The sequence below is a fragment of the Protopterus annectens genome, chromosome 16.part0 (genome assembly GCF_019279795.1).
Source record: "Protopterus annectens isolate FY-2018-M chromosome 16.part0, PAN1.0, whole genome shotgun sequence".
Classification (NCBI taxonomy): Eukaryota; Metazoa; Chordata; order Ceratodontiformes; family Protopteridae; genus Protopterus; species Protopterus annectens.
Genome location: NC_056750.1, coordinates 71,479,992 through 71,505,757, shown reverse-complemented (window position 1 = coordinate 71,505,757; position 25,766 = coordinate 71,479,992). Strand labels below are relative to the sequence as shown.

The following is a 25,766-nucleotide window of genomic DNA, read 5'->3' as shown; positions in this document are numbered from 1 at the left end:
CCATTCAGTACAAATAGCTCCACATAATTCTCCCAGACATGCATTCCACAGTCCCAGTTTGTCTTTTATTTTATCTAAACTTAACACAACTTCACAATGTTTCAGTAGTTTTATGAACATGCTCTTCTGTTAAATATGTAATTTGATGTTGTCAATCTTCACATAATCCTTGACTGTGGGCTCAGTTCTGAGCCTTGGATCTGACTCGGCCGTTACTCCAGCTCACGCCATCCAAAACCTCTCGAGCTACTCTCTAGCCATAATGCTCCTTACCAAATTACCTCAGATCAAGTTTGCATGCAGTAGTGACAGGCAAGAAGTACTAGATAAGAGACCATATCTGTGTTCCTATAATGAAGCCAGTCTTTGGGAATAGCTGGTCCATCAAGAGCTCTAAGACAGGGGGAAGGAGGGAGGGAATGTTAAGGATTAGTGAAGACCGACAACACAGATGGAATGTTATGGTAAGACATAATTTCTTTACTTGATGTTGCCAAACTTCACATAGTCCTTGACTGAGGGACAGAGTCCGTAGCTACCTGAATTTTGAGATGTCTCATGGAAGAATATTCCAGAGAACCATCCAGCTGAATGATGCACGTCTGCTAGAGACCTGGTCCAGTTTGTAATGAGTAATAAACGTATGAGGAGATGCCCATGTAGCTGCTGCACACATGTCATCTAAGGAAGCTTTGGCATGGAAAACTGCAGAAGCTGCTACAACCCTCTTTGAATGTGTTCTCACAGGACGTGAAGCATGGAGTCCCTTTCTGTTGTAAACAAAGGTGACACAGTCCCTAAGTCATTTCACCAAGGTAACCTTAGATCCTGGTTTGCCTAAAGAAACTGAAGAAAAGGCAATAAAAAGTTGGTCGGATTTTCTAATGTCCTTTGTTCTGTGAAGGTAAAAATGTAATTGTCTGTGTATGTCTAGTAAGTGTAGACAGTACTCCCCCTTGTTGGAAAAACGACTGGGAGATGTAAAGTTTAATTGCTATTCAACTCTGAAACAACCTTTGGTAAAAAAAAAAATTGTTCCTCCTTTCCAATGTGAGAGGAATGTGTCAAGTTAATGCATGAGTAAAAATCAAGCCATCTTAGAAGAGAAAGACATTAAGATGTTACTTGTATGGATCTTCTGATGTTCCTCCTTCCCAATGTGAGAGAAATGTGTCATGTTAATGCATGAATACAATCAAGCCATCTTAGAAGAGAAAGACATTAACATGTTACTTGTATGGATCTTCTGATGTTTCTCCTCCCCAATGTGAGAGGATTGTGTCAAGTTAATGCATGAATACAGTCAAGCCATCTTAGAAGAAAAAGACATTAAGATGTTACTTATATGGATCTTCTTATGTTCCTCCTTCCCAATGTGAGAGGAATGTGTCAAGTTAATGCATGAATAACAATCAAGCCACTTAGAAGAGAAAGACATTAAGATGTTACTTATATGGATCTTCTGATGTTCCTCCTTCCCAATGTGAGAGAAATGTGTCAAGTTAATGCATGATTAACAATCAAGCCATCTTAGAAGAGAATGACATTAAGATGTTACTTGTGTGGATCTTCTGATGTTCCTCCTTCCCAATGTGAGAGGAATGTGTCAAGTTAATGCATGAATAACAATAAAGTCATCTTAGAAGAGAAAGACATTAAGATGTTACTTGTATAGATCTTCTGATGTCCCTCCTTCCCAATGTGATCGCTGCATCCCTCCTTCCCAATGTGATCGCTGTATTGGCTCTGTGTTCGAGCTGATATAGAAAAGCCAAGAAAAAAATATATTTGGACAATTGGAAACCAATTTTGTTGCTGAACTGCAACTACAACATTTGGTCTGCATGATACAAAAGAGAATGCAGACTCAAATAAGTCAATTTTATTGGCAGCACCCCCTCACCCCCAAGCTCAAACCCAGTGGTTCGTGATTTGGGAACACAGGTTGATAGCAACCTAAATTTTGATCACCATGTGTACACAGTGGTAAGGAAAGCATTCTACATTGCTTGTCTCATAAGTAAAGGCATCGCATCCAAGACTGAGGATTTTATAATGCCTCTCTACCTGACCCACATCAGACCACTAATACAGCACAATGCTTCCTTTCCATGTACCTCACCAGACACCTACAGCAGCTGGAGAGACCATGGAGATTTCAAGGCGTCGCATCCAAGACTGAGGATTTTATAATGCCTCTCTACCTAACCCACATCAGACCACTAATACAGCACAATGCTCCCTTTGCATGTACCTCACCAGACACCTACAGCAGCTGGAGAGACCATGGAGATTTCTCACCAAGAAAATTCAGGGCCTCGAAAACATGACCTACATGGAAAGACTGAAAGCCCTGTCTCTGCAGTCTGTATCCTACAGGCTACTGAGAGGCGACTTCTGCCTGGCCTACAGAACAGCCTCTGACCCTGCTTTAATGGAAATGCTGCACATTTGCATGTGAAATGGAACAAGAGTCACTCTCTCCAGGGATCTCAGCCTTGCCTGTGGCATCAACAGAAAATGCTGAAGAGACAGATATGTCTCCCAGAGATTGCCACTCCTCCAGAATAAACTCCCAATTCATGTGAAGCAGAACTCCTCAATGACCCTATTCAAGCGCAGCATAGACATTTGGATGGGAGACCATAAATTCACCCTGGCATGTGGTACCTATGTCCCTCATGGACAGGGGCAGTTGGTGCTAATCATAAACTTGCCTTGCAAATAAAGACCATCTAACCATCATCAGTTAGGGAACACGGGTGAAACATGGCTTGGTTTGTAAAGGCCATAAGGGCATTATCTTAGCAACTTCCTATGAACCTGTACTGATAACATTTTAGCCAAGCTTTATCTTGTAAAAGTAGAAGTCGCTGTAGTTCTTCAGTCATCCAGTTGTTTTTGATCTTTTGGGTAAGGAGAAAGAATTTTCGTGAACGTTGAATAGAGTATGGTTATGAGTATTGGTTGCAATGTTCGTATCCAGGAAGGAGAATGCGGGTGCCCAATTTATGGTGGAGAGGCAGTGTTAGAAGTGGATTTAGGTCTAAATGTAATTAATTTGGGGTAAATTTTGAGAGAGCAGGCTCAGATTTTGAAGTGAAGTCATTCAAGTGTGTAGTACGTTTTTGTATACTCCCAGTTAACACCCATAGCTTCTTACAGCATCCAGAATTTTTTTTTTTGGATCTGGCTTTTTAACTAAATGATTTTCCAGAAATAATAGGCAGTATTAGAAAGGTCAAGGACTTTTTAACAAAATGACACTTAAGATTGTTCATCCCCAGTGTCCTCCAGTAAAGAAATTAATCAAAATGCTCTACTTCTTATTCATATTTTCATGTCTAACATTTTCATAAGTGAGAGACCTAAATGCTTTTGAGGGGTGTGGTGTGAAATGCCATGGTGGAAGACAGGAAAATTCATTGCAAAAGTCCATTTAGTTAAAACTGTACCAAAGATATTGCTAGTAGTTTGTTGGTAATTGTGAAAAATAAGCAAAATTTCTTTATGTATTTAATATTTCCAAAACCATGTGGCTTGCAAACTATTGCATGGCATCAGGTTAAACCTTTGCAGTTGTTGAAGAAAACTGTCATTGATATTTGCTCTGTGAGTTGCACACTTTTGACAGATATTCATTGCTGTTTGTATGGCTAATTATACAATTAAGCATATGTTTTTATATTTCTGTAAATATCCCATTAATCATGGACTCAAATGATTTTCTTTCTGTCACAGGAAAGCTTATGTCTGGTTAACAAAAGTGTTCTAAGAATATATGTCCATGTTGTACAGTTTCCAAATATGGCAGTTTGTGAAAGTTTAACAGAAAATGTAATTGTGGGTTTGTGTGCATTATAATATAGTATTTATGGAAAGACTATGAATGTACTGACTATTCTCACTGTAAGTAATACTTATTTACTGATAATATTGCTGTTTGTACAACTTTAATAGATTTTATGTTCACAAAATATTTGCATTTGTTTATGTCATGCTTTTTAAGGTTATGTTTCAGAAGATACCTTGGAATGCAGTGGCTGTTTGAAGTGTGACATTCCACAACACATAGGTGTTAAGTATTGTGGCAATGTTTACTAGCAGTTAGTGGGAGAAATTTTATGAAAGATATTTAGTAGAGGATCAAGAAGGGGTGACTGTAGGAAGAGTGTATACTGGGTTGCATTGATTCTGTAATTAGTTTGAAAAGGTCACGATAGTTAGAAATCTTGCCATGTCATTAGTGTGGGGGCCAGGAAATTGAGAATTAAGGCAGCGAGAATAAGAGTATTGCTGTTTTGGAGAATGGGTGAAATGACATTAAAATAACCGCAAATGTGTTCGGGTGGGGGTAGCAGACAGCTTGAATAATTGCTTATTGCTTCTTTGAAAGGAATTGTACAAGTAACCAGTTGTGGTTGGACTCTGATGTGGCATTAGACTGAGCAGTTATTTTAAGGTTGAGCTGGGTTTACATTTTAGTACTGCCTCACCCCTGGTCTGTTGCCAGGTCCTGCATCACAAATGTGGCTGTAGCAGGGACTTATGGTGTGAACATTTGGTGAGTTGGCTTTCAGCCAAACTTCAGTGATAGCAGCAGTGTCTAGGGCAAGTGTGGAGGAGTGCATTTATTTCATAGAGTTTGGTTGTAACACCACCCACATTTTGTGAGAAGTGCTGCACTATTGAATATGGTTACGGTTGAGTGCTCTAGCATGAATTTCAGTTTCACCCTGTAATAGTAGTATAAAGATTATAGGTGACAGTTTGTTGGGGTACATTCTCTATGTCATGTTTAGGTTTGTCAATTTTAGAAATTATGAGCAGTTTGCTGCAGGGTAAGGATTTACCGAAAATAAGGTGAGTGGTGTATGGGGTGATTAAAGAGTAATAGATGTTTGTAGGGAAAATTGAAGAAGATGGGGTGTTGAAGCAAGGTAGTTGGAGTGTGGCAAATAATGGGAGGTCAGTAAGAATTAATAAAGGGGAGAAGAAGAAAGAGAAGAGCGGCAAGGAGGGGTTGAGAAGCTGAGAGTAGGGAAAGGTCTTGAAGGCTAGTGTGTTTTGTGTGGTGTGCATAGAAGAGGAAGACTTTGCAAGTAATCCTTGTGATTGACAGATCCTGTAAATAAGATTCACTGTTCAAATAAGAACTGTATGAGTGCAACATAAAATGTTATTTGAACTAAATTTGCATAATTTATGACTTTAAGGGGTGGTGATTTTTGTTGTTATCAAGTGTGCTAAACATAGTACAGACCATAACTTCCTTTGGCACTGTGTAGTTTGTACTGCTGTGTCAGGCAGCTTAAGAAGGGGTTTAGCTATAAAAGTAGCAAACCAAAAGGTGACTAGGAATGGAGGTAGGATAAGTACAAAGTGAGATGTCACTCGGTTTCAGGTGGCATCCAGTCATTGTGCACAAATGTTTCACTGAGTCTAGGCTTCATGCAGTAGTACATTACATCTAGGGCCCATGTAGTGTTACAGCACATTAGTAATAATTATGTTTAATACAAAAACTTAGAGGGGATCCTTCCATTGTTCAACACCCGACAGAGTGCAGAAATTAATATATAGTATAAACAACAAAACATCCAAAAAAGCGAATGTCACCTTACAAATATATAAGAAAATCCCAGATGAAGGAAACACGCTCCAATAATAAATCCAGTAGAGTAAAAACAATAGTTAAATTTTATTCCAAAGTTTTTCACCATTGAAAAAATTTGGAATAAAATTCAACTATTGATGTGAAATTGTTCGATCTCGCCGTTTGTTCTTACACATGGGTTCGGAGCCGATCCTAGGCTCCGAGTCGGCCACATCACCAGCTCAGCATCTTCGAGAAAGCTCGAGGCACAGTTCTATCCCATGATCCTCCTGTGCTAACCCTCAGATCTAGTTTGCCGCTAGCAGCAGATCGCATCGTGAGAGGCTCAGGCCAGTATTTTTTCATTCTTTTTTGAAGTCGTAGTTGTTAAAAGTAGTTTAAAGCAGTTAAAAAGTAGTTTATTAGTGTGATAGTTTATTAGAGAGTGTGTATTTTCAATAGTTAAAGTAGTTTAAAGTAGTTTAGTAATTTTTTACCTTAGTTAAGGCCTTGTTGTAATTCTGTCAGGACTGACAGTAGGATTTAAATTGTTAAATTCTGCCTTAAAATTTTCTTCTCTTTTTTATATATATTAGATATAAGAATTATTCTTACTTTTACAAGTGTTTATAGTGTTTTATATATATATATATATATATATATATATAAGTGTGTTGTTAGAAATTTGTATTATTAGGTTAGATAGTATGTCTGAAAAAGCCAAGTCAGGCTTTAAAAGGTGTCAGTGTGGACAAAAGATATTCATTACTGATAACCATTCTTCCTGTGTCTACTGCCTTGGCCCTCTCCACTTGCAGGAAGACTGTTCCATCTGTCATTCCTTCAGTTTGAGGGGTCATGCTAGAAAGGCGCAGGAAGTTGGTGGACAGAGGGTTATTAAAACTCGAATTTCAGGAGGCCCTGGTTAAGGCTGAACAAGTGTCCAAGTCTTCGAAGGGGTCCAAGTCTTCAAGAGTGTCGGAGCCTAAGTCCTCGGCTCCGAGCACCTCTTTTCAGATTCGGACACCGGCTCCAAAGACCTCGGGGTCGGGCGTCGAATGCTTATCTCTGATTGAGACTCAGGTATTGGAGCCGGTATCGGAGGTACCACCGCATTCAATCCTTCGCTCGGTGATGGCTTCGGCCCCTTTGACCCATTCTTCGAGGCCACTTTCTGACTCCGAGTGGTACAGAAGCTAATGGAGAACTCGGCTATGTCCAAATTAATCGAAGTTTCGTCCCAATTGGTTTCGAAACTCGAGGCTCTTCCCTCCCCCGAGACAAATCCTCCTCCGAGACCTGTCGAGTCGTCAGAGCCAGAGATAGAAGAGCCGATGATTGTAGAGCCCTCTGTGCCGAAGCGTCCAGTAGCGCTATTGGCACCGTTGACCTCGACACCTTCGGAACCAGCCGGGGGGTCTCGGAGCCAACGATCTTACCTAGGTTCTGGGGCGGACAGTCGAACCGAACTTTCTGTTCCGACTCTCCCCCTCGGGGCCTCGGCTCAGATCAGCTTGGATCCGTCCTCAGGGTCAGAGCCAGTGGTCCCGGTTCTGGGGAAACTACCGGCTTCTTCAGAACCGATGGGATCCTCGAGCCGGGGCACCGGTGCCTTCGACATCATGAGGAAGGTCTTGTCTGAACAGACACATACGTCATCGGCATCTTCTTCTCCTCCCCCAAAGGGTCCGCGTTCTGCTTCTGTACCTTCGGCTCCTACCAAGCGTCGAGACCCAATGCCTCAGCCAGCCCCAGAGGGCACCCCTGGTTCCTTGGATGCCTCCCCAGAAGCCCCCTCTGAGGATGTACTGAGGAAAAGATTGTGCAAGAGGAGGCACATTGATTCCCCACAGGAATCTCTGACATCTGATACCGATTTGTATGAAGCAGAAGGGTCCCCACGGTCCCCCTCTGAAGATGTCTCCTTTGTTGACATCTTGGAAATCTTGAAACAGAGGGGAGACTGGCAGACCCTTACCCCTTCTGTAGACAAATCGGTATTGCTGAAGGCATTTGGGGCTCAACCTTCTACCTCCTGGGTGACCCCTCCCTTTGACGAACTCATGGACCTGATAGCGTGAAGGGCGTGGGAGACACCTGATACAGTGGAACCGGGCCCCCGCAGACCCAACAAGTATATCACAGCACCTCAAGATAAAAGCTTTCTAACTAAAGGAGTGCCAGTGGATACTATGGTGGTGGCGGCAGCCACTAAAAAGGAAATGTCTGAATCATCTTCCTCTGTTCATCCTCCTAATAAGGATTCTAGGACGATGGACAGATATGGGAAGCTCGTCTTTAGTTCTGTGACTTTTTCCATGTGATCGCTGAACTACCTTACGCACTTCACGTGTCTACAGAGAGATCTCCTCAAGAAACTGGGAGATACTCTCCAGGGCAATACAGATGCTGCTGTCTCCGAGAAAGTGACAGCACACCTTAACACCCTCAACTCCATAGTTAACTTGTCCATGAGGCTCATTTCATATGCAGCTGAAGGTTCGAGTAGGGCAGCAGCCTCAGCAATTGCTCTGAGGAGACAATCCTGGCTGCGCCTATGCTCCTTTGTGGAAGCCTTCAAGTCTTCCTTTGCTAACACCCCTTTTGATGGTGCCTCACTGTTTGGTCCCAAAGTAAAGGAGACTCTCACTAGGTGCGAGCAAGAAGGGAAGACCCTGTCTGCTGTAGGGGTCCATTTTTCCGCCCCATCTAGACCATACCCCAAAGGGCAAAGAGGCAGAAAAATGTGGTTCCGAAAGACTCAGGGATCTTTTCAGCCCACACAGAGTGATGCCCCCTCCAGAGGCAGAGGAGGGGGAAGAAATGGAAGACACCGTCCAGGCGGCAGAGGGGGTTCGCAGAATCAGGGCGACAGAGATACGTTCTCTGGGAGGCCCTTTCAGCACTCCTGAGTGCATGCCCAGCTGTCCTACTCTGGAGACAGTCGGGGGTCGTTTGGCTTTATACCCAGTGGCCTGGCTAAATCTTACATCGGATTCCTGGGTAAAAAGCATAGTTACCAGAGGCTACACTATTCCATTTATAAAAATTCCACCTGCCCCCAAAAAGCTCCCAGATGTTCCACCCAGTCTGCGAGACTAGGCAGCCGTAGAAATAAAAATGCTGCTCGAAAACAGAGTCATCCAACCAGTCCCGGCAGACCAGAAAGGATCCGGAACTTACTCAAGATTCTTTTTAGTTCCAAAGAAAACAGGGGACTGGAGGCCAATTTTGGACCTCAGCAGACTCAACACTTTCGTGAAAAAGGAAAAGTTCCGGATGGTCACCCTACAGTCGATCCTTCCTTTCCTACAGGACGGTGACTGGATGTGCTCTATAGATCTCAAAGACGCGTACTACCATATCAAAATGGCCAGAGTGTCCAGAGATCACCTGCGCTTCCGGCTGGGAGCCAGTCACTTCCAGTTTCGTGCTCTGCCCTTTGGCCTCACCTCAGCCCCCAGGGTGTTCACCAAATGCATGGCAGTAGTAGCGTCTCACTTGAGACAAATGGGATTCCGAGTGTTTCCTTACCTAGACAACTGGCTCCTGTCTGCCACCACTGAGTATCGTCTTGTGCAAGCCAGGGATTACACCATCAACCTTTGCTCCTCTCTGGGCATAACAGTCAATTTTGGAAAATCTGTCTTATCGCCCTCACAGCGTATGTCATTTATAGGGGCAGAGTTAGACACTTCCCTGGCTCGAATCAATCTCCCCCCACTAAGAGTATCAGCCCTCAGAAATCAAATTTCTATCCTTCTTCAGAGCAAGAGAGTCCCTGCTCAACAAGTCTTGAGAGTACTAGGAATGATGGCAGCCGCTCTTAGCATAGTTCACCTAGGCAGGATGCACATGAGGATCCTTCAGTGGATGCTATTCGCTCAGTGGTCATACCTACAGCTTCCACTATCTCCGAGTTCTTAATCACGAACTCCTGCAAACGAGATCTCCTATGGTGGATGCACAGTCAGGACCTAACAGTAGGCCGACCGTTTGTGTTGCCCAGTCCTATAGCTACTGTAACCACGGACGCTTCCCTGATAGGGTGGGGGGGGGCTTTTTCAGGGCAGAACAGTCCAAGGTCAATGGTCCAACTTGGAATACAACCTGCACATCAATGTCCTAGAGCTGAGGGCAGTGTTTCTTGCGTTGCAACACTTTCACAAGTTCTTGCCTCGGGGAACAGTGACAGTTCAGACGGACAACATGTCAGTAGTCTGGTACATAAACAAACAAGGAGGAACCAGGTCTTATCCATTGTGCAGAGAGGCCCTCAGGATTTGGCAATGGGCTGTGTCTACCGGACGCTTTCTGATAGCAACGCACATCTCGGGGACATCCAACGTCATTGCGGACAGGTTGAGCAGAGCCATCCTGTTGCCCCACGAGTGGTCCCTCAAATCTCAAGTCGCGGAAAAGATTTTCCGCAGATGGGGCCAGCCTTGCTGCGACCTATTTGCATCCCCATTGAATGCCAAATGCAGAAGCTACTTTGCCCTACTACCCCCCCCCCGGGGGGTGCCCCCAGGGACGCAGTTGTGCACGATTGGCCCCCCGGGTCTCCTTTATGCTTTTCCCCCTATTCCACTAATTCCCAAATTCCTGCAGAAAGCCAAACGTCTGGAAAGGACCATAATTCTGATAGCCCCATTCTGGCCTCGACAAATCTGGTTCCCCTTCCTTCAAACTAATCAGGCGGAGGAACTGTGGATTCTGGACCCAGTGCAAGATCTGTTGACGCACTCGTCGGGAGTTCCTCGCACATCTCTCAAGTCCCTCAAACTGACAGCTTGGCTGCCCCGCTTCCCATCTAAGCCAGGTTAGATTTATTGTCCCCTGCAGTACAACACATAATTGTATCTTCCCACAAGCCGTCCACAAGGAAGCTATACAACAGCAAATGGAAACGTTTTGTGTACTGGGCCTCGCAGCAGGGTATAGATCCGTCAGGGGCTCCAGTACACAAGATATTAGAGTTTCTTTCGACACTTTTTCATGAAGGAGCATCGACTTCCACGATAAGGGTACAACTTGCGGCTATATCTAATTTTCATATTGGCCAGGGAGATAGTTCCCTCATGTCTCACAGACTTTGCAAAGCCTTTATGAAAGGCACCTTTCACCCCCGTCCCCCCTTTCATAGTCCAGTGGCCCCATGGAATCTTAACCTGATGTTATCACAACTCATGTTGCCCCCATTCGAACCAGCCGCCACAACCCTTCTAAAATTTTTATCGTTGAAGACACTTTTTCTGGTTGCCATCACTTCCGCCCGGAGGGTTTCAGAGTTGCAAGCGTTATCTGTCCGGCCCCATATATGATATTTCATCCAGATAGGGTAACATTGCGCACCAATCCGTCCTTCCTTCCAAAGATTTGTTCAGTCCAAAATATTAATCAATCGATAGAACTACCCACCTTCTTCAAAAATCACTCCAGTAAGTTGGAATACATGCTGCACAAATTAGACGTCCACAGGCAGCTGAGATTTTACTTAGGACGAAGGAATACAGAAAGTCAGACCAACTGTTTGTATCATATGCTGACCAAAGGAAGGGAAAGGCGGTAACAAATGTTACTTTATCCAAATGGCTCTCAGACTGTATAAATTTCGTATATTCAGAATCAAAGCAACAACTCCCCTTTAAACCCAAGGCTCATTCTACGAGGGCGATTGCTACTTCCTTAGCCCATGCCGCCCGCTTGCCATTTGTGCGGCGGCAACTTGGGCGAAACCACATACTTTCATCGCTCACTACAAATTAGACAAAAACTCCAGAGACAGGGCGACGTTTGGTTCCACTGTTCTCAGGAATGTTCTCCCGTGAGCCACCCAGGATAAAGGAGCTAGGGACGCTACCCGTGTGTAAGAACAAACGGCGACATCGAACAATTTCACATAAAGAAGTTATGTTCTTACCATAACATTCCATGTGAATTGTTCATCTCGCCTTTGTTCTTACATTCCCCCCTCCATCCCCCGTCCTGCGTTCTCGAAGAACGGGTAAGACTGCATTCGGGTTCAGTCTTCTCTAGATATTGTTATTCTTGAGCTTCCTAGTGTACATCAGGGATGGCATCTTTTCTCTTCTATTGATGACAAAGTATCAGACAGTGTGGTTGCGTTTTTTCTAGGTGCTTAAGGCGCAGTAACTACTGGGATTCTTCTGGTGTTAGCAAACTAGATGTGAGGGTTAGCACAGGAGGATCATGGGATAGAACTGTGCCTCGAGCTTTCTCGAAGATGCTGAGCTGGTGATGTGGCCGACTCGGAGCCGAGGATCGGCTCCGAACCCGTGTGTAGGAACAAAGGCGAGATGAACAATTCACATGGAACTTTATGGTAAGAACATAACTTCTTTTTTTTTTTACTCTACTGGATTTATTATTGGAACGTGTTTCCTTTATCTGGGATTTTCTTATATATAGTATAAATAAGTAAGTTGCTACCTAGAGACTCAGTGTGCAGTGTAGAAGACATTGAAAGCAGTTTACTAGCAGGTCCTGAGACTTGTTGATATTATTATTCATTTGTTGTGCGTGTGATACTAGATTTGTTTACTAGAAACAGGAAGTAGAATGTGTTAGCATGCAGTGCAGAATGTTATAATAGTAGATGCTCGAGTAGAATCTCTGTTGCCTCAGTCTCCGCTTCTCTGATTGGACACGTAAGGACTGAGTTGAGTACCTGTTCACCTTTCCCCTCTCATAGCTGCGTTTCTTATGGTTACTGAAGCCTTCCTCAGTTCCAGATACCTTTGGAAGAACCAGCACTCTGCGGTTTTTATGTCTGATTGCAGAGGACAGGTCATGGAGAGGATCTCCTTGTACTCCTGAGAGACATCCCAGGGGGGCATCCTAACCAGGACTTTTTCCTTTGCCTCCTTGGGGCAAGTAAAAACAAATAGCATGCAGACTAATTCTGGCTTTATGCCAAGAATGTGCCACTCTCCGTGCATAGATGGAGTTAGTACAGGCTGTGGGAAGAATGCAAAATTGTCAGTCTGCCTAGACATTAGGCCTGTGCGATCCCTATGCTGGTGACTAGTGATCCTACTTGAACATCTACTGCTGTGTTTAATTGTGTACAATAACTGACTGTGACACCTCCACCTTGATTTCTGCTGAGAGTTGTCAGGTACTGTTGACTTTTTGCAGCCCTTTTCTTCATCATATTGTGGTTATAAATGACAATTGTTTTCTGGTGCCTGATGTTCATTGATTTTACCTTTGATATTTTTTGTACATAAGTGTGATTCGCTGATGATCAGTGTACTCCTTTTTTAACTGTTGTCAGGCTTGCAAACACAGGCTAATTTTCCATGCTAGAGTCACATATGCATGACAAAGGCACATCAGGCCTCAGTCAGCTTGTCTAATTAGCAGCATTTCAATAAACAGCATTTTGTTTTGTTATTCCTGTAAAACTGTGAATGTCATTCATTGGAATCTAACAGAATGCTGACCCATCATCTTACACCCCTTTAGTATTAATGCAGAGCACTCTTCCTGCAGCCACTGTGGCCAGCTATAGGCTTTGTGGTCAGTAAACACCTGATGTATATAGGAAGAACCCATTGTAATGTGCTCACTGTATGTTTCATTCACTGTAAATGGCTTAGTGACATAGAGACTCAGAGTGGCTTATGTTTGATTCTGATAATTACCAAGCCTACAGGTAAGTAGTCAGGTGACATTTTAGACCTCTGTATGCTGGTGTCATTAAAGTATCAACTGGAAAGAAGCTAAAGATGTTCATCGTGTTTCACTGTTGCAGTCATTACTCTTGGGTTATCCTGCTGGCAGGCTACCTGCAGTCGGCCTAAATTCCAAAGTCCTGGTCCGGCGTCGGTTGCTGTCGCCTCTTCCCTGACGTCAGTGCTCCAGAGGTATAAAAGATGCAGCCGACATCATTTTCTTCAATCTTTCTTGCCGCGCGGTGCCCGAAGCAAAAGCAGTTCGCAAGTGCCACTCGGCCGACTCCTGAGATTTTCAAATCCGAATTTCAGAACCAAAGTCTTCATTAAAGCTAAGTACCCCGTTGGGGAAACTTTTTTCTTGCTCCAGACAGATGTCAGAAAAAGTTAACAATTGTATTTCTTGTGGGAAGCAAATACCTCATAAGGATTTTCACTCTTACTGTATTCCTTGACTAGGCCCTGACCGCAAAGTTTCTAGCTGTCGGTTTTGTGCTAGATTTAACTAACGGACTATTAAGCGTCGGTTCGATTTTGCATTTCATTACTTTGGACAAAGGTTTAATTATATAATGTCGTCGGAACAGCCGATGACCGGAGTTTACAAAAAACGCAAGGACAAGGAAAAGGATAGGCATCTGAGGTCCAAAACCGATGAGGTCTCCGTTAGGCCAGTCGCCGGTTCGCCAGTTCTCAGTGAGGTGCTTTTGCAGCCCCTGGCACCCGCTACCTCAGAGCCACAGGCCGCTTCCGACTCCCACATGGAGCCGACTGGGCCTCTGGATACTCAAGGTATTGGACACTCGGAAATCATTCCCTCAGATGGGTCCGGAGCCACTGAGCAGGCATCGGCTTCTGAGGGTGTCTTCAGACCTACACAGTTATATGTTGAACCATCTTCAGCTTCAAAGACAAAGACTAAAGCAGCTCTAAAGACAAAGAAACAAGTACAGCATTCTCCTACTCAGACTTCCATGCCTAAAAAACAGATGCTTAAAATGGCCGAAGACCTAATTACTTTGATCGGGGGTTCCCATCCCCCTCCTGATAAGAGGCCTAGGCAAGAGACAGAATATGATTCTTCTGATCAGGTTTCTATTTCCTCTGATTCCTCTTCTGAACAGATTACTCTGTTCCTCCCTAAGAGGATTCTGATGTTGAAGGATCCATTCCTTCAGCCTCTTCTCCTGAGGATTATTCTTTTGGGGAAACACTGCATACCATGAGGGAGCATTTCCACTGGGAGAGCCAAGATTACTCAGAATCTAAGAAAAGGCTCAGAGACTTTCTGCTACTACCTCAGCACAGACCCCTTGCTATTGCACCTGTTCTAGACATTGTAGATGATGTATTTTCAGAGTCCGGCCTGTCCCCTGACTCTTTACCTCCTGCACCTGCTAAGCCTGACAGATACTGCAGGGTCCCAGATTCTCATAAATTCCTATATAAAAACCCCGCTGCTGACCCAGAAACTATACCTCAGGGTCCCAAAGGGGTCAAAGCTTCCACTGCAAAAAAACCCTGTCTCCTCTGATAGGGACTCTAGGGCACTGGACAGATGGGGGAAAAAGTTTACACTTCTGCTACCTTGGCTGTAAGGGCTTTAAATTGTCAGTTTCATATGCTTAAATATCAGCAATACTTAATGTCACTGCTTAAACAGAAAATGTTGACAAATTCTGAATGTTAAGAGAACAAGGAAATGCAGGATTTATTGCATGCAACTGAACAAGTGGGAAAGCATACTTTGCAATGTGGTTATGATTCACTGGAGGCCTCTTGCAGGGCCGCTGTTACAGGTACTGTTATTAGAAGGCCTGCTTGGTTAAAGGAACAGAATCTACCTGATCATGTTAAAGCAAAATTATTAGATGTTCCGTTACAGCATGATACTTTGTTTGGTGCTAAAGCAGAAGAGGTGTTGAAGAAAATGGAGGATAAAGTGAAATCCATGCAGACAGTTAAGGATTTTTTACAGGTACAGCCACCCAGATTTAGCAGGAACTGGCCTTCCAAAAATTGGTCCTTTCCAGTGTCACACAGACTGCAAAGAGGCAGATACAGATGTCCCAGAGGCAGATCTCAGCCCCAAGGCTCATACAGGCATAAACAATGGGATGCTCCTACCTCCGAAAGCGGAGAAGACAAATCACAACCTTACAGGAAACAGTCCCAGTGACTTTCCTCTGCCAGATCCAAGCACTTTTCTTTTGGCATCCCCCTTAGGGGGAAAACTAGCACATTTTTCACCAAATTGGCAAATGATTACCCAAGACAAATGGGTCTTGAACATAGTTGTCCCAGGGCTACAGGTTCCATTTTCACACCCTACCAAGGGCAAAAGGTATGCCAGACCTGCCACCCAATCAATGGGCAGAGGCACAAAAGCAAATTACAACCCTCATGGACAATGAGGGCCATTCAACAAGTACCACAACAAGAGCAGGGGCAAGGATTTTACTCGAGACTTTTCTTGGTGCCCAGAAAGGACAAAACCTGGAGACCATTACTGGACCTGTCTATACTAAGCACGTTTCTGGAGGTTCCAAAATTCAAGATGTTGACTCTACAGCAGCTACTGCCCATGCTGGGCAAGAAGGCTTGGCTCGTAACTTTGGACCTAAAAGAGGCATACCTGCATGTCCCAATCAGACAATCTTTCAGAAGATACCTCAGATTCATAGCTGGCTCAATGCACTATCAATTCTCTGCACTGTCCTTTGGCTTATCTACTGCGCTCAGGGTCTTCACAAAATGCCTGGCACCAGTAATTGCATTTTGCAAAGAGGAATTGAAATATATCCCTACTTGGACGACTGCCTTATTCAAGCAGAGAACAAAGACATTCTTCTAAAGCATATGGCGTTTGTAAAAAGATTACTAATTTGCCTAGGGTACACAGTAAACGAAAATAAATCAAAACTAGTACCCTCTCAGGAGATAATATTCCTGGATGCAAGCTTAAATACAACTGCCCAGATGGCTTATCTGACGCCAGACAAACAAAGGCAACTGACTTCTTACTTCAAAATGTTGGCAACAAAGCCCAGTTATCTGCAAGGAAAATCCTGCAGGCCTTGGGCTTCATGGCATCCTGCATTCTACTAATTCCATATACCAGATTGCATATGAGGAAACTACAATAGTATCTAAAAAGTGTTTGGACTCAGCATTGCCACAGCCTGGAGACAGTAATTACCCTTATTCCCTGCCTGCAACAGAAGTTTCGATGGTGGGCACAGGCCTGTCACCACAACAAGGGTCTGCCATTCACTTTACCCACAGCCAGACAGACACTGACAACGGATGCATCAGATTATGCCTGGGGGGCCCGTAGGCAGGAAAATGTATTCAGGGCACATGACCCGCAAGCCAAATGCATCTTCATATCAATCAAAAAGAGATGCTAGCTGTTCAGAATGCCCTGACAGCTTTCAGGGATCTACTTCATCCAGGACAGCTACTGATACAGATGGACAATACTACGGTCATGTGGTACATAAACAAGCAGGGAGGCACACATTCCTACCCCCTCTGCAGACAAGCAATGACCTTGTGACATATCAATTTCACCTGCAAGCACAATTCCTGCCAGGAAAAACAAATACTCTGGCAGACGAACTTAGCAGAAACCTCATGGATCCCCACGAGTGGAAACTGGATCCACAAGTCTTCAGCATGATAACAAGGAAATGGGGATGCCCAGACATGGATCTATTTGCCCCCCCCCCCCCCACAACTGCCAGTTACAGAGATTTTGCACAAGGATTCATCACAAACAAGCATGGAGAGTGGACACCCTATCCTTCAGCTGGAAAAACCTAACAGTATATGCCTTTCCTCCACTGCCTCTCCTTCCCAAGGTACTCCTAAAGGTCAGACAAGAGAAGCCAAAAATGATACTGATTGCACCAGACTGGCCACGCCAGCACTGGTACCCAATCCTAAAGAGCTTGTCTCAAGGTCCAGCATGGATATTGCCTCAAACTTCCCACTTGCTGACCCAACAAAACAATCAGATCCTGCACAGTCAACTCAGGACCTTAAATCTGGCAGCATGGTGGATAATGTAGCCATTCAGAACACTCCTCTTTCAAAAGCTGTTATGGATGTTATCTTGGAGGCCAGGAGGCCCAGTACCAGAAAATCTTATGCAGAAAAATGGAAGAGATTCTGTGCATGGAACCAGGAACAAGGCATTGACACGTATGTACCAAATATCCCTCAGATTTTACAATACCTAACTGAGATGCTGGACAAAGGCCTTTCCTTTTCATCAATTAAGATTCATGCCTCTGCCATTTCAGCCCATTACAATACGGAACCACCAATCTTTTCTCATCCTTTAATAAGGCAGTACCTCAGAGGGGCCAAAAACATCAGGCCTCCAAGGAGAGCACCAATTCTGGCATGGGACCTCAATTATGTCTTGGAAAAACTCACACTGCCTCCCTTTGAGCTAGCCTCAACAGCTGATATAAAATTCTTATCCTGGAAAACAGCTCTGCTCCTAGCAATAACCTCTGCAAGATGAGTCTCGGAGTTACAAGCACTCATGGCTGTGGAACCTTTTATCATTTTCCATCCAGACAGGGTTTCTCTGAGGACAAACCCAACTTTTATGCCTAAGGTGATGTCCAGTGTGGCCCTCAACCAAACCATTCACTTGCCTACCTTTTATCCAAACCCACAGAACAAGGGTGAGAAAATTCTGCATTCTTTGGGCATACACAGGCAGCTACGCTTCTACTTGGACAGAACTAAAGCTTTCAGAAAGACTGAGCAACTTTTAGTGTCATATGCTGCAGGATCACAAGGAAAGGCTATCTCAAAACAGACTATTTCTAAATGGATAGGTCATTGCATCCGTTTCTGCTATTCTCAGCATGGCAAATCAGTGCCTAAGGGCATTAAGCCTCATTCTACCAGAGCAGCAGCCACTTCAGCAGTCTTCCTCAGAGGAGTACCAAGCAAAGACATCTTAGAGGCTGAAACCTGGAGTTCAGTGCACGCTTTTACAAAGCACTACCACTTACCTCTTTACTCTAAATCCAGAGTAGGCTTTGCCACTGCAGTGCTGCAGGGCCTCATAGTCTCTCCTAATCCTATTTAGCTCAGCCTAATCCTATTTAGCTCAGCCACCCTTTCTCAGCTTTGGGATTCAACCCAGGAGTAATGACTGCAACAGTGAATCACGATGAACATTGTACAGTTGTGCACCTACCATAAATGTAGATGTCCGAGTGTATTCACTGTTGCAGTCCAGGTTACCCTCCCTCCGTCCCCCTTTCTTTTGCTGGGGTTTATCTGTACTTCTCTATTCTATACAACCTATGTGGTGTATTTGCTTGTAGATGAAGGAAATGTTTCTTTACTGCATGTATGTTTATTTGCATAATATTTTTAGCCTACCCTTTTGGGGGCACCTGACATCTGGGGCAAGAAAAACTGAAGAAAATGGCGTTGGCTGCATCTTTTATACCCCTGGCGCACTGACGTCAGGGAAGAGGTGACAGCAACTGATGCCGGACCAGGACTTTGGAATTCAGGCCGACTGCGGGTAGCCTGCCAGCAGGATAACCCAAGAGTAATGACTGCAACAGTAAATACACTCGAACATCTACATTTATGGTAGGTACACAACTGTACTATATCTGCTTTAAAAGACTCAGCTTATAATGTCCTTTTTTTTTTTTTTCTGTAGAATTCTACAGTACACATTTGTTGGCGATATATTTATGGTACCAGATGATCCTTTGGGTAGAAATGGACCTTTTCTGGATGAATTTCTTTCACAAACTAAAAGGTAAAGGTTGGTTCTATTTTAAAGGTAGATTTAGAACATGATACATGTGGATACACATATGTACATGTATGTCTCTGTAGTTAAGTGAGTTGTCACATTTTATATATATTTATATACGTGTATATAAATAAATATGCATTTTGTGTGTGCACTGTGTGTACACGGGTCTACTTCAGAAGATTGACAAACCAAAAGACTGAATCCTGAAAGACTGGAAATTCAAAATACTGAACACATTTTAATTCAGGGGGCAAGCCCCCCTGCACCCCTCATATGGGGGGCTGCACCCCCCATATCCCCTGCTAACTATATATACTATCTCCAAGACTGCACAACAGTGGAAAAGGGGCAAATTCCATCACTCAGTATTTTGAATTTTCAGTCTTTTGTTTTTTCAGTCTTCTGAAGTAGACCTGTGTACACTTATACACATGTGCAGGATTGTATAAACAAACAGCAAAAACAAACAAGAATGATCTTCACAACAGTGAGCTCAAAACCCTAACACAAATACAAGAAGACTGCCAAAAGAATGGATAGTAAAATTAAATAAAAAATATCCGCACCCAATAAAAATCAAACAGATGTTTTTTGCGGGGCAAGCCCCAAACTTAAATATACAAACTCCACAGTTGCTCCACTTCAGAGAAGGGAGGATACTTCCAGAAAATAGGAATCTGTGTCACCACACACTAAAAACAGCAGCAGCAATGATTCCCCAACACAAAACAGTAGGTGGTACATACATATACCCATCCACAATGCACACACACTCCACCAACAACCACCACATAAACGTTGAAACCCACTAGAATGCACAGTTTACAAAACAACATCTGTTTGGCAGCCAAAACCCAACCTAAAGTGCATGTGCTCATTTCTGAGTGCCACTAAGCTGTTTGACCGTATGTGTAATTGCATGGATGCAGTAAAACTACTAAGCTGTTCAGTCATATGTCTAATTGCATGGATTCACTGCAACCAGAAAGATGTTCAAGAGTATGTGTAATTGCATGGATGCACTACAACCACACACAATTTTCTTATGAGTAATTGAACCACACTTTTGACTGACTGTTTTCCAAAAGATAAATTCTAAAAACAGCAAGCCAAGAACCATAAAAACATAACCAGAGTTGTGCTGTAGAAGATTAAAGCCCTAACTAAAGCCCAGGCGACCCAGGTTTGATTAGTGTCATGGGTGTTTGAGGTGCTGGCAGAGAAAGATAGGAGTGTCTGTCACAGAAGGATGGGATGTTCATCTTGGTAATCCCTGAGCGGAGGCATGGGCCATAAAAAGGGGAGTAGCCTTCAAACAGATCCAAGATAAGCATGAGGTGTGGGGGAGGGACAAGAGACAGGATCCATAAAGGGGAACAGCCTTCAGATGGATCCAAGATGAGCATATGTGAGGATGAGGTACAGGAGACTTCCCCTTCTCGGAAGCAGTTGCCAGCGAGACCCTGAGGGCACCCTTAGGCTCCACATCAGCCTCTGCCTGAAACAATCCAGTCATGTATGGTGGCACTGGGGTTAGCAGTCCAGAAGGTATGAAGCAGTGGGAGAGGGAACAAAAAAAATCTTAAAAATACAAAAATATATTGTTTTGTAGGGGCAAGTCCTCATGTGGAGCCCCACACCTCCAAATTAGATATACACTTTCTGCAGTCACACCACAATGAAGAAAAAAGCAAAAGCCTTTTCAAAAAACATATCACCGCCTTGCACTCTTCAACATATTGCAGCAAAAACTCACAGCTATATTAAATTTTCGTACTGTGGCGCCAAGATGATTGCCAGTCAACAAGCTGTAACTATGCCCACACAAACACACACATATGCTCGTCTTTATCTGTATGTGTGTGATTGAGTTTGTTGATGTTCTTTGTGTTTCACTGTTGCAGTCATCACTTGTGGGTTATCCCTGCTGGGTAGCCCTCGGCTGGCCAAAATACCAGAGTAAAGGGTTTCCCCCCTGCATCGGTTGTCTGGTGTCTTAAGCTGACATCAGGTCGTGAAGGCTATAAAATGAGGCAGCCAACGTCATTACATCAGTCTTTCTTGCCATGGAGCCCGAGGCAGAAGCAGTTCGCGAATGCATCGGTCGGCTGTTGCCAAAGTGAGGGAGTGACCATCTAAAGTTAACTACCCCGATGGGGAACCTTTTCTTGTATTTAACCAATGTCATTGAAAGTTAATAATTGTCTCTATTGTGGAAAACAGATCCCACACAGAGGCTTTCATATCCTGTGCATCACCTGCCTAGACCCAGACCACGACGTCCCTAGATGTCGGTTCTCTGCTCTGTTTAATGCTAGGACTATTAGGAGAAGAGCTGAAATTGTAGATAAGACACTTCCACGAGAGTATTTCTCATGACGAAATGGCATCAGTCTGTCAGGCTGTTGTTGAATTTCCAAAAAAGAAGAAAGATAAGGAAAAGGATAAGCCTCAGAAAGTTAGGCCCTCTAATGATTCTGATCCGAAGGCAGCTAGCCTTCCTTCCATTAGAGTAGTTGAACTCAGTGAGGCGCCTTTGCAGCCCCTGACGCCAGCCGAGGAACCATCGCAGGACTCTAATGAGACACGTTTGGAGTTCGGTACGCCGCCAGTTCCATCTTCTCCTGCTGGTATGTTGGCCTTCAGTCCTGCAGTTAGGTCAGTAGCAGCTTTGCAGGTACCGGCTTCCATAGAGACCGTACTAATGACGTCAGGCAAAGATTGACAACCATGCCGCCGGTTAAACTAACCTCGTATAAGGCCATTGAATCCACGAGGCCCAAGACCAGGATTACCTCATCCCTTGGGGTCCAGCCACCAAATTCTTTCCACCCAGCCTGCCACACAGTCACAGCAGCTGCTCAGAATGGCAGAGGATTTAATCACTGTAATAAGAGGAAGACGGCCTACCCAAGCCACCCCAGTCAAAAGGAAGAAGGACATTTCCCCTAAGGCTCTTTCTGACCAGGAGTCAGAAGGGTCTGAACTGGAAGAGTCGGACACTAAAGAGCAGGCTTTTGCAGCATTTGAGGATTCTGATACTGAGGACGTCATTCCTTCTGCCTCCCCGCCTGAGGACCTTTCTTTCAGGGAAACTTTTAAATTCCCTCAGGGAACATTTTCACTGGGAGTCACAGGATTACCCTCAGTCAAAGAACATACTCAGAGAGTTCCTTGACATGCCACAGCACAAACCTCTGGCCATTCCTGCAATCCTGGATGTGGTGGAGGACGACTTCTTGGAATCTGCACTCACCTGGACTCTCTCCTCCCTGCCCGTAGGAAGCCAGACAGATATTATAGGGTGCAGGATACCCACAACTATCCTTTTAAAAACCCTACAGCTGACCCAGAGGTCATTACTCGGGGTCCTAAGGGGACTAGGCCTAGCTCCTAAAAAAAAGAAAACATCCCAACTGATAAAGAGACCAGACCCTTAGACAGACTAGGAAAGAAGGTCTACACTTTGGCTACCTTAACCAGTAGAGCTGTAAATTGTCAATTTCGTATGCTCAAATACCAACAAAATGTGCTGGAATTATTAAAACAAAAAATGTCCACCCTACCAGACAGCAGTACAACCAGGGAACTAGCGGATCTTATACTTTCTAGCTCACAGGTAGTCAAGCATTCCCTGCATTGTGGGTTTTATACCTTGGAAGCTTCTAGCAGGGTTGCAGTATCTGGATCATTGATCAGAAGGCATGCCTGGTTAAGGGAACAACCATTGCCTGACCAGGTAAAGTCCAAGTTATTAGACGCCCCTCTGGACAATGACCAGCTGTTTGGACCTAAAGCTGAGGAGGTTATTAAAAAAATGAAAGACAAGGCCAAGTCTGTGCAGACTGTAAAGGATTTTTTGCAGGTACAGCCTCCCAGGTTTAGTAGGTACTTCCCCACAAAGCATTGGTCCTTTCCTACTCAAACAAAACCTGTGCAGAGGAAGGGACGCAGAGACAGGTCTTCTAGGCACCAGTTACAAAGCCAACAGCGATCCAGACAATGGACCACTGCAATGCCTAGGCAAGGGAGTTCTAAGCCCACTCCGTTCTCCAAGGACTCGCAATGACTGTCTTCCCTCCCCATCCCCCCAGAGAGACTAGGAAGAAGACTTTTCCCTCTTCCTAGAAAATTCGCAGGCCATCACCTCAGATCTATGGGCCCTAAAAATTATTACTAGCGGGTACATATTCTCTTTCAAGGAAAATCCCAGATATTCAGGTTTCCCAGATGTACCAGCAAATCAGAGGGCAGAGACAATCCGCCAGACCCAAAAGCTTTGTGCCAAAGGCACCATGGAACCTGTACCAAAGGAAATGGCCGGGAAAGGGTTTTATTCCAGACTGTTCTAGTACCCAGAAAAGGGGGCACCTGGCATCCTGTTCTCAACCTATCCACTCTGAATCTGTCCCTCCTGGTTCTAGATGTCAAAATGCTGACTGTACACAAGCGTTTGGCAATGCTGATACCACGTGCTTGGCTAGTGACCCTAGATCTGAAGGATGCCTACCTCCATATCCCCATAAGGAAGTCCTGCAGGAGTTTCCTGCGCTTCCGAGCAGGGTCAGAACACTTTCAGTACTCTGCTCTGCCCTTTGGTTTATCTACTACTCCCAGAGTCTTTACCAAGTGCCTGAGCCCTGTCAATGCCCTTTGCAGACAGAAGGGCTTACAGATTTATCCCTACCTGGACGATTGCCTCATCCAGGCGGACACCTAGGAACGACTCCTGCAGGACCTTACCTTTGTTCAGACTCTACTGTACTCCCTGGGATTCACAACCAGGTGAAGTCCTAAATTCACCCCACAAGAAGGTTAACCTTCCTGGGAGCTCTACTGAACACATCAACACAGGCTGCCTCCCTCCCTCCTGAGAAGCAGAGCTTCCTCCCCTCTTATCTTTCACAGCTGGCCTGCAGGACCCACCTCACAGTAAGGAAATTTCTGCAGACGCTGGGATACATGGCCTCCTGTATCCTGTTGGTACCCCTAGCCAGACTGCACATGAGGAAACTACAGTGGTACCTCAGGAACACCAGCTGCCCCTGATTCCTTACTTAAAGAAGGAGCTCATATGGTGGGCAGAGATGTGTACCCTGCACAAGGGTCTACCATTCATCACTTTTCCCATGGGCCAGACCATCACCAGACCATCACCACAGATGCTTCAGACATGGCCTGAGGGGCACACTGAGTAAGTATGTACACTCAGTGCATTTGGGAACAGGAGGTTCAGGGCCTCCATATCAACCTAAAAGAAATGTTGGCAGTGCACAGGGCAATCCTAGCTTTCAAGGATCACCTGAGACCAGGAGTTCTCTTAATGAAGACAGACAACAAAACAGTAATGTACATCAACAAGCAGTGGAGCACTCACTCCTACCCCCTGTGTCACTTAGCTGTACAAATCTGGCAGTCAGCCTTAAATCTGGGACTGCATCTGATAGCTCAGTATATCCCAGGGAAACAGAACACCCTCACAGATCAGTTAAGCAGAAAAGTCCTGGATCCCCACAAGTGGCAGCTGCACAGGGGGGACCTTTCTTAACATCAGGCAAAACTGGGGGAACCCAGACATAGACCTTTTTGCAAACACAGAGAACCGCCAGCTAACCTTGTTCTGCTCCAGAGAGTTCCATCCAGAAATGGAGGATGGACGCCCTCTCCTTCCACTGAGGCAACCTGTTTGTGTATGCATTCCCTCCCTTGCCCCTGATTCCCAGGGTACTTCTCAAGATCAGGGAGAAAGTGCCAAAGGCTATTCTTATTGTTCCAGAGTGGCCCAGACAGCACTGGTACCCCTTGCTCCTCAGTCTGACCAAACAGCCTCCTATGCACCTGCCTCTCACAGCAAACCTTCTAACTCAGGAGAAAGGGATGGTATTGGATCCAAACCTCCCCACTGTAAAGCCACCTGCATGGCTTATACCCCAAAGGCGGATGACACTACAGCCTTAAGCAGGCAGGTTTTAAATATTAAGGAGGCCAGAAGACCCAGCACCAGAAAATCCTACTCCGCCAAATGGGAAAGATTTACTAGCTGGTGACAGAGCAAGTGTGTTAACAGCACCCAAGTCAGTCTGGCATTGGTTCTGGACTACCTGACAGAGCTCCTAGAAAAAGGATTGTCATACTCCTCCATCAGGATACATGCCTCGGCTCTCTCTGCCTGTATCCAGTCAGATCAACCCATATTTTCTCAACATCTGTTAAAGCAGTTCCTTAGGGGAGTGGTCCACATCAGACCACATAGAAGGCCACCTGCTCCAGCGTAGGATCTAAACTTTGTCCTGGAAAAATTGACTTTCCCTACTTTTGAGCCAGCTGCTTCAGTGGACCTGAAGTACATTTCTTGGAAAACTGCCTTCCTGCTGGCCATCACCTCAGCCAGGAGAGTTTCTGAGCTTCAGGCCCTTATGGCCACTGAGCCCTTCATCATTTTCCATGCTGACAGTGTGTTTATTAGGACCAATCCCTCCTTTATGTCTAAGGTGGTCTGGAATGTTACCCTCAACCAGGCCATCCATCTCCCCACCTTCTTTCCCAACCCTCATAATAAAGGGGAAATAATTTTGCATACCCTGGATATGCACAGACAATTGAGATATTACCTGAATAGGACCAAGTCATTCAGAAAATCTCACCAGCTGCTGGTCTCTTTCGC

General features: G+C 44.7%; 1 protein-coding gene across 1 annotated transcript in view; it reads left to right on the top strand.

Moving 5' to 3' along the window:
• The window catches only part of LOC122790395 (protein KHNYN-like), a 712,085-nt gene that overhangs the window by 662,586 nt on the left and 23,733 nt on the right, over nt 1–25,766 (top strand). The window contains exon 6 of the mRNA XM_044057915.1: nt 19,001–19,102. Within this exon, the coding sequence (XP_043913850.1) occupies nt 19,001–19,102 (102 nt within the window). The remainder of the gene's footprint in view (nt 1–19,000; nt 19,103–25,766) is intronic.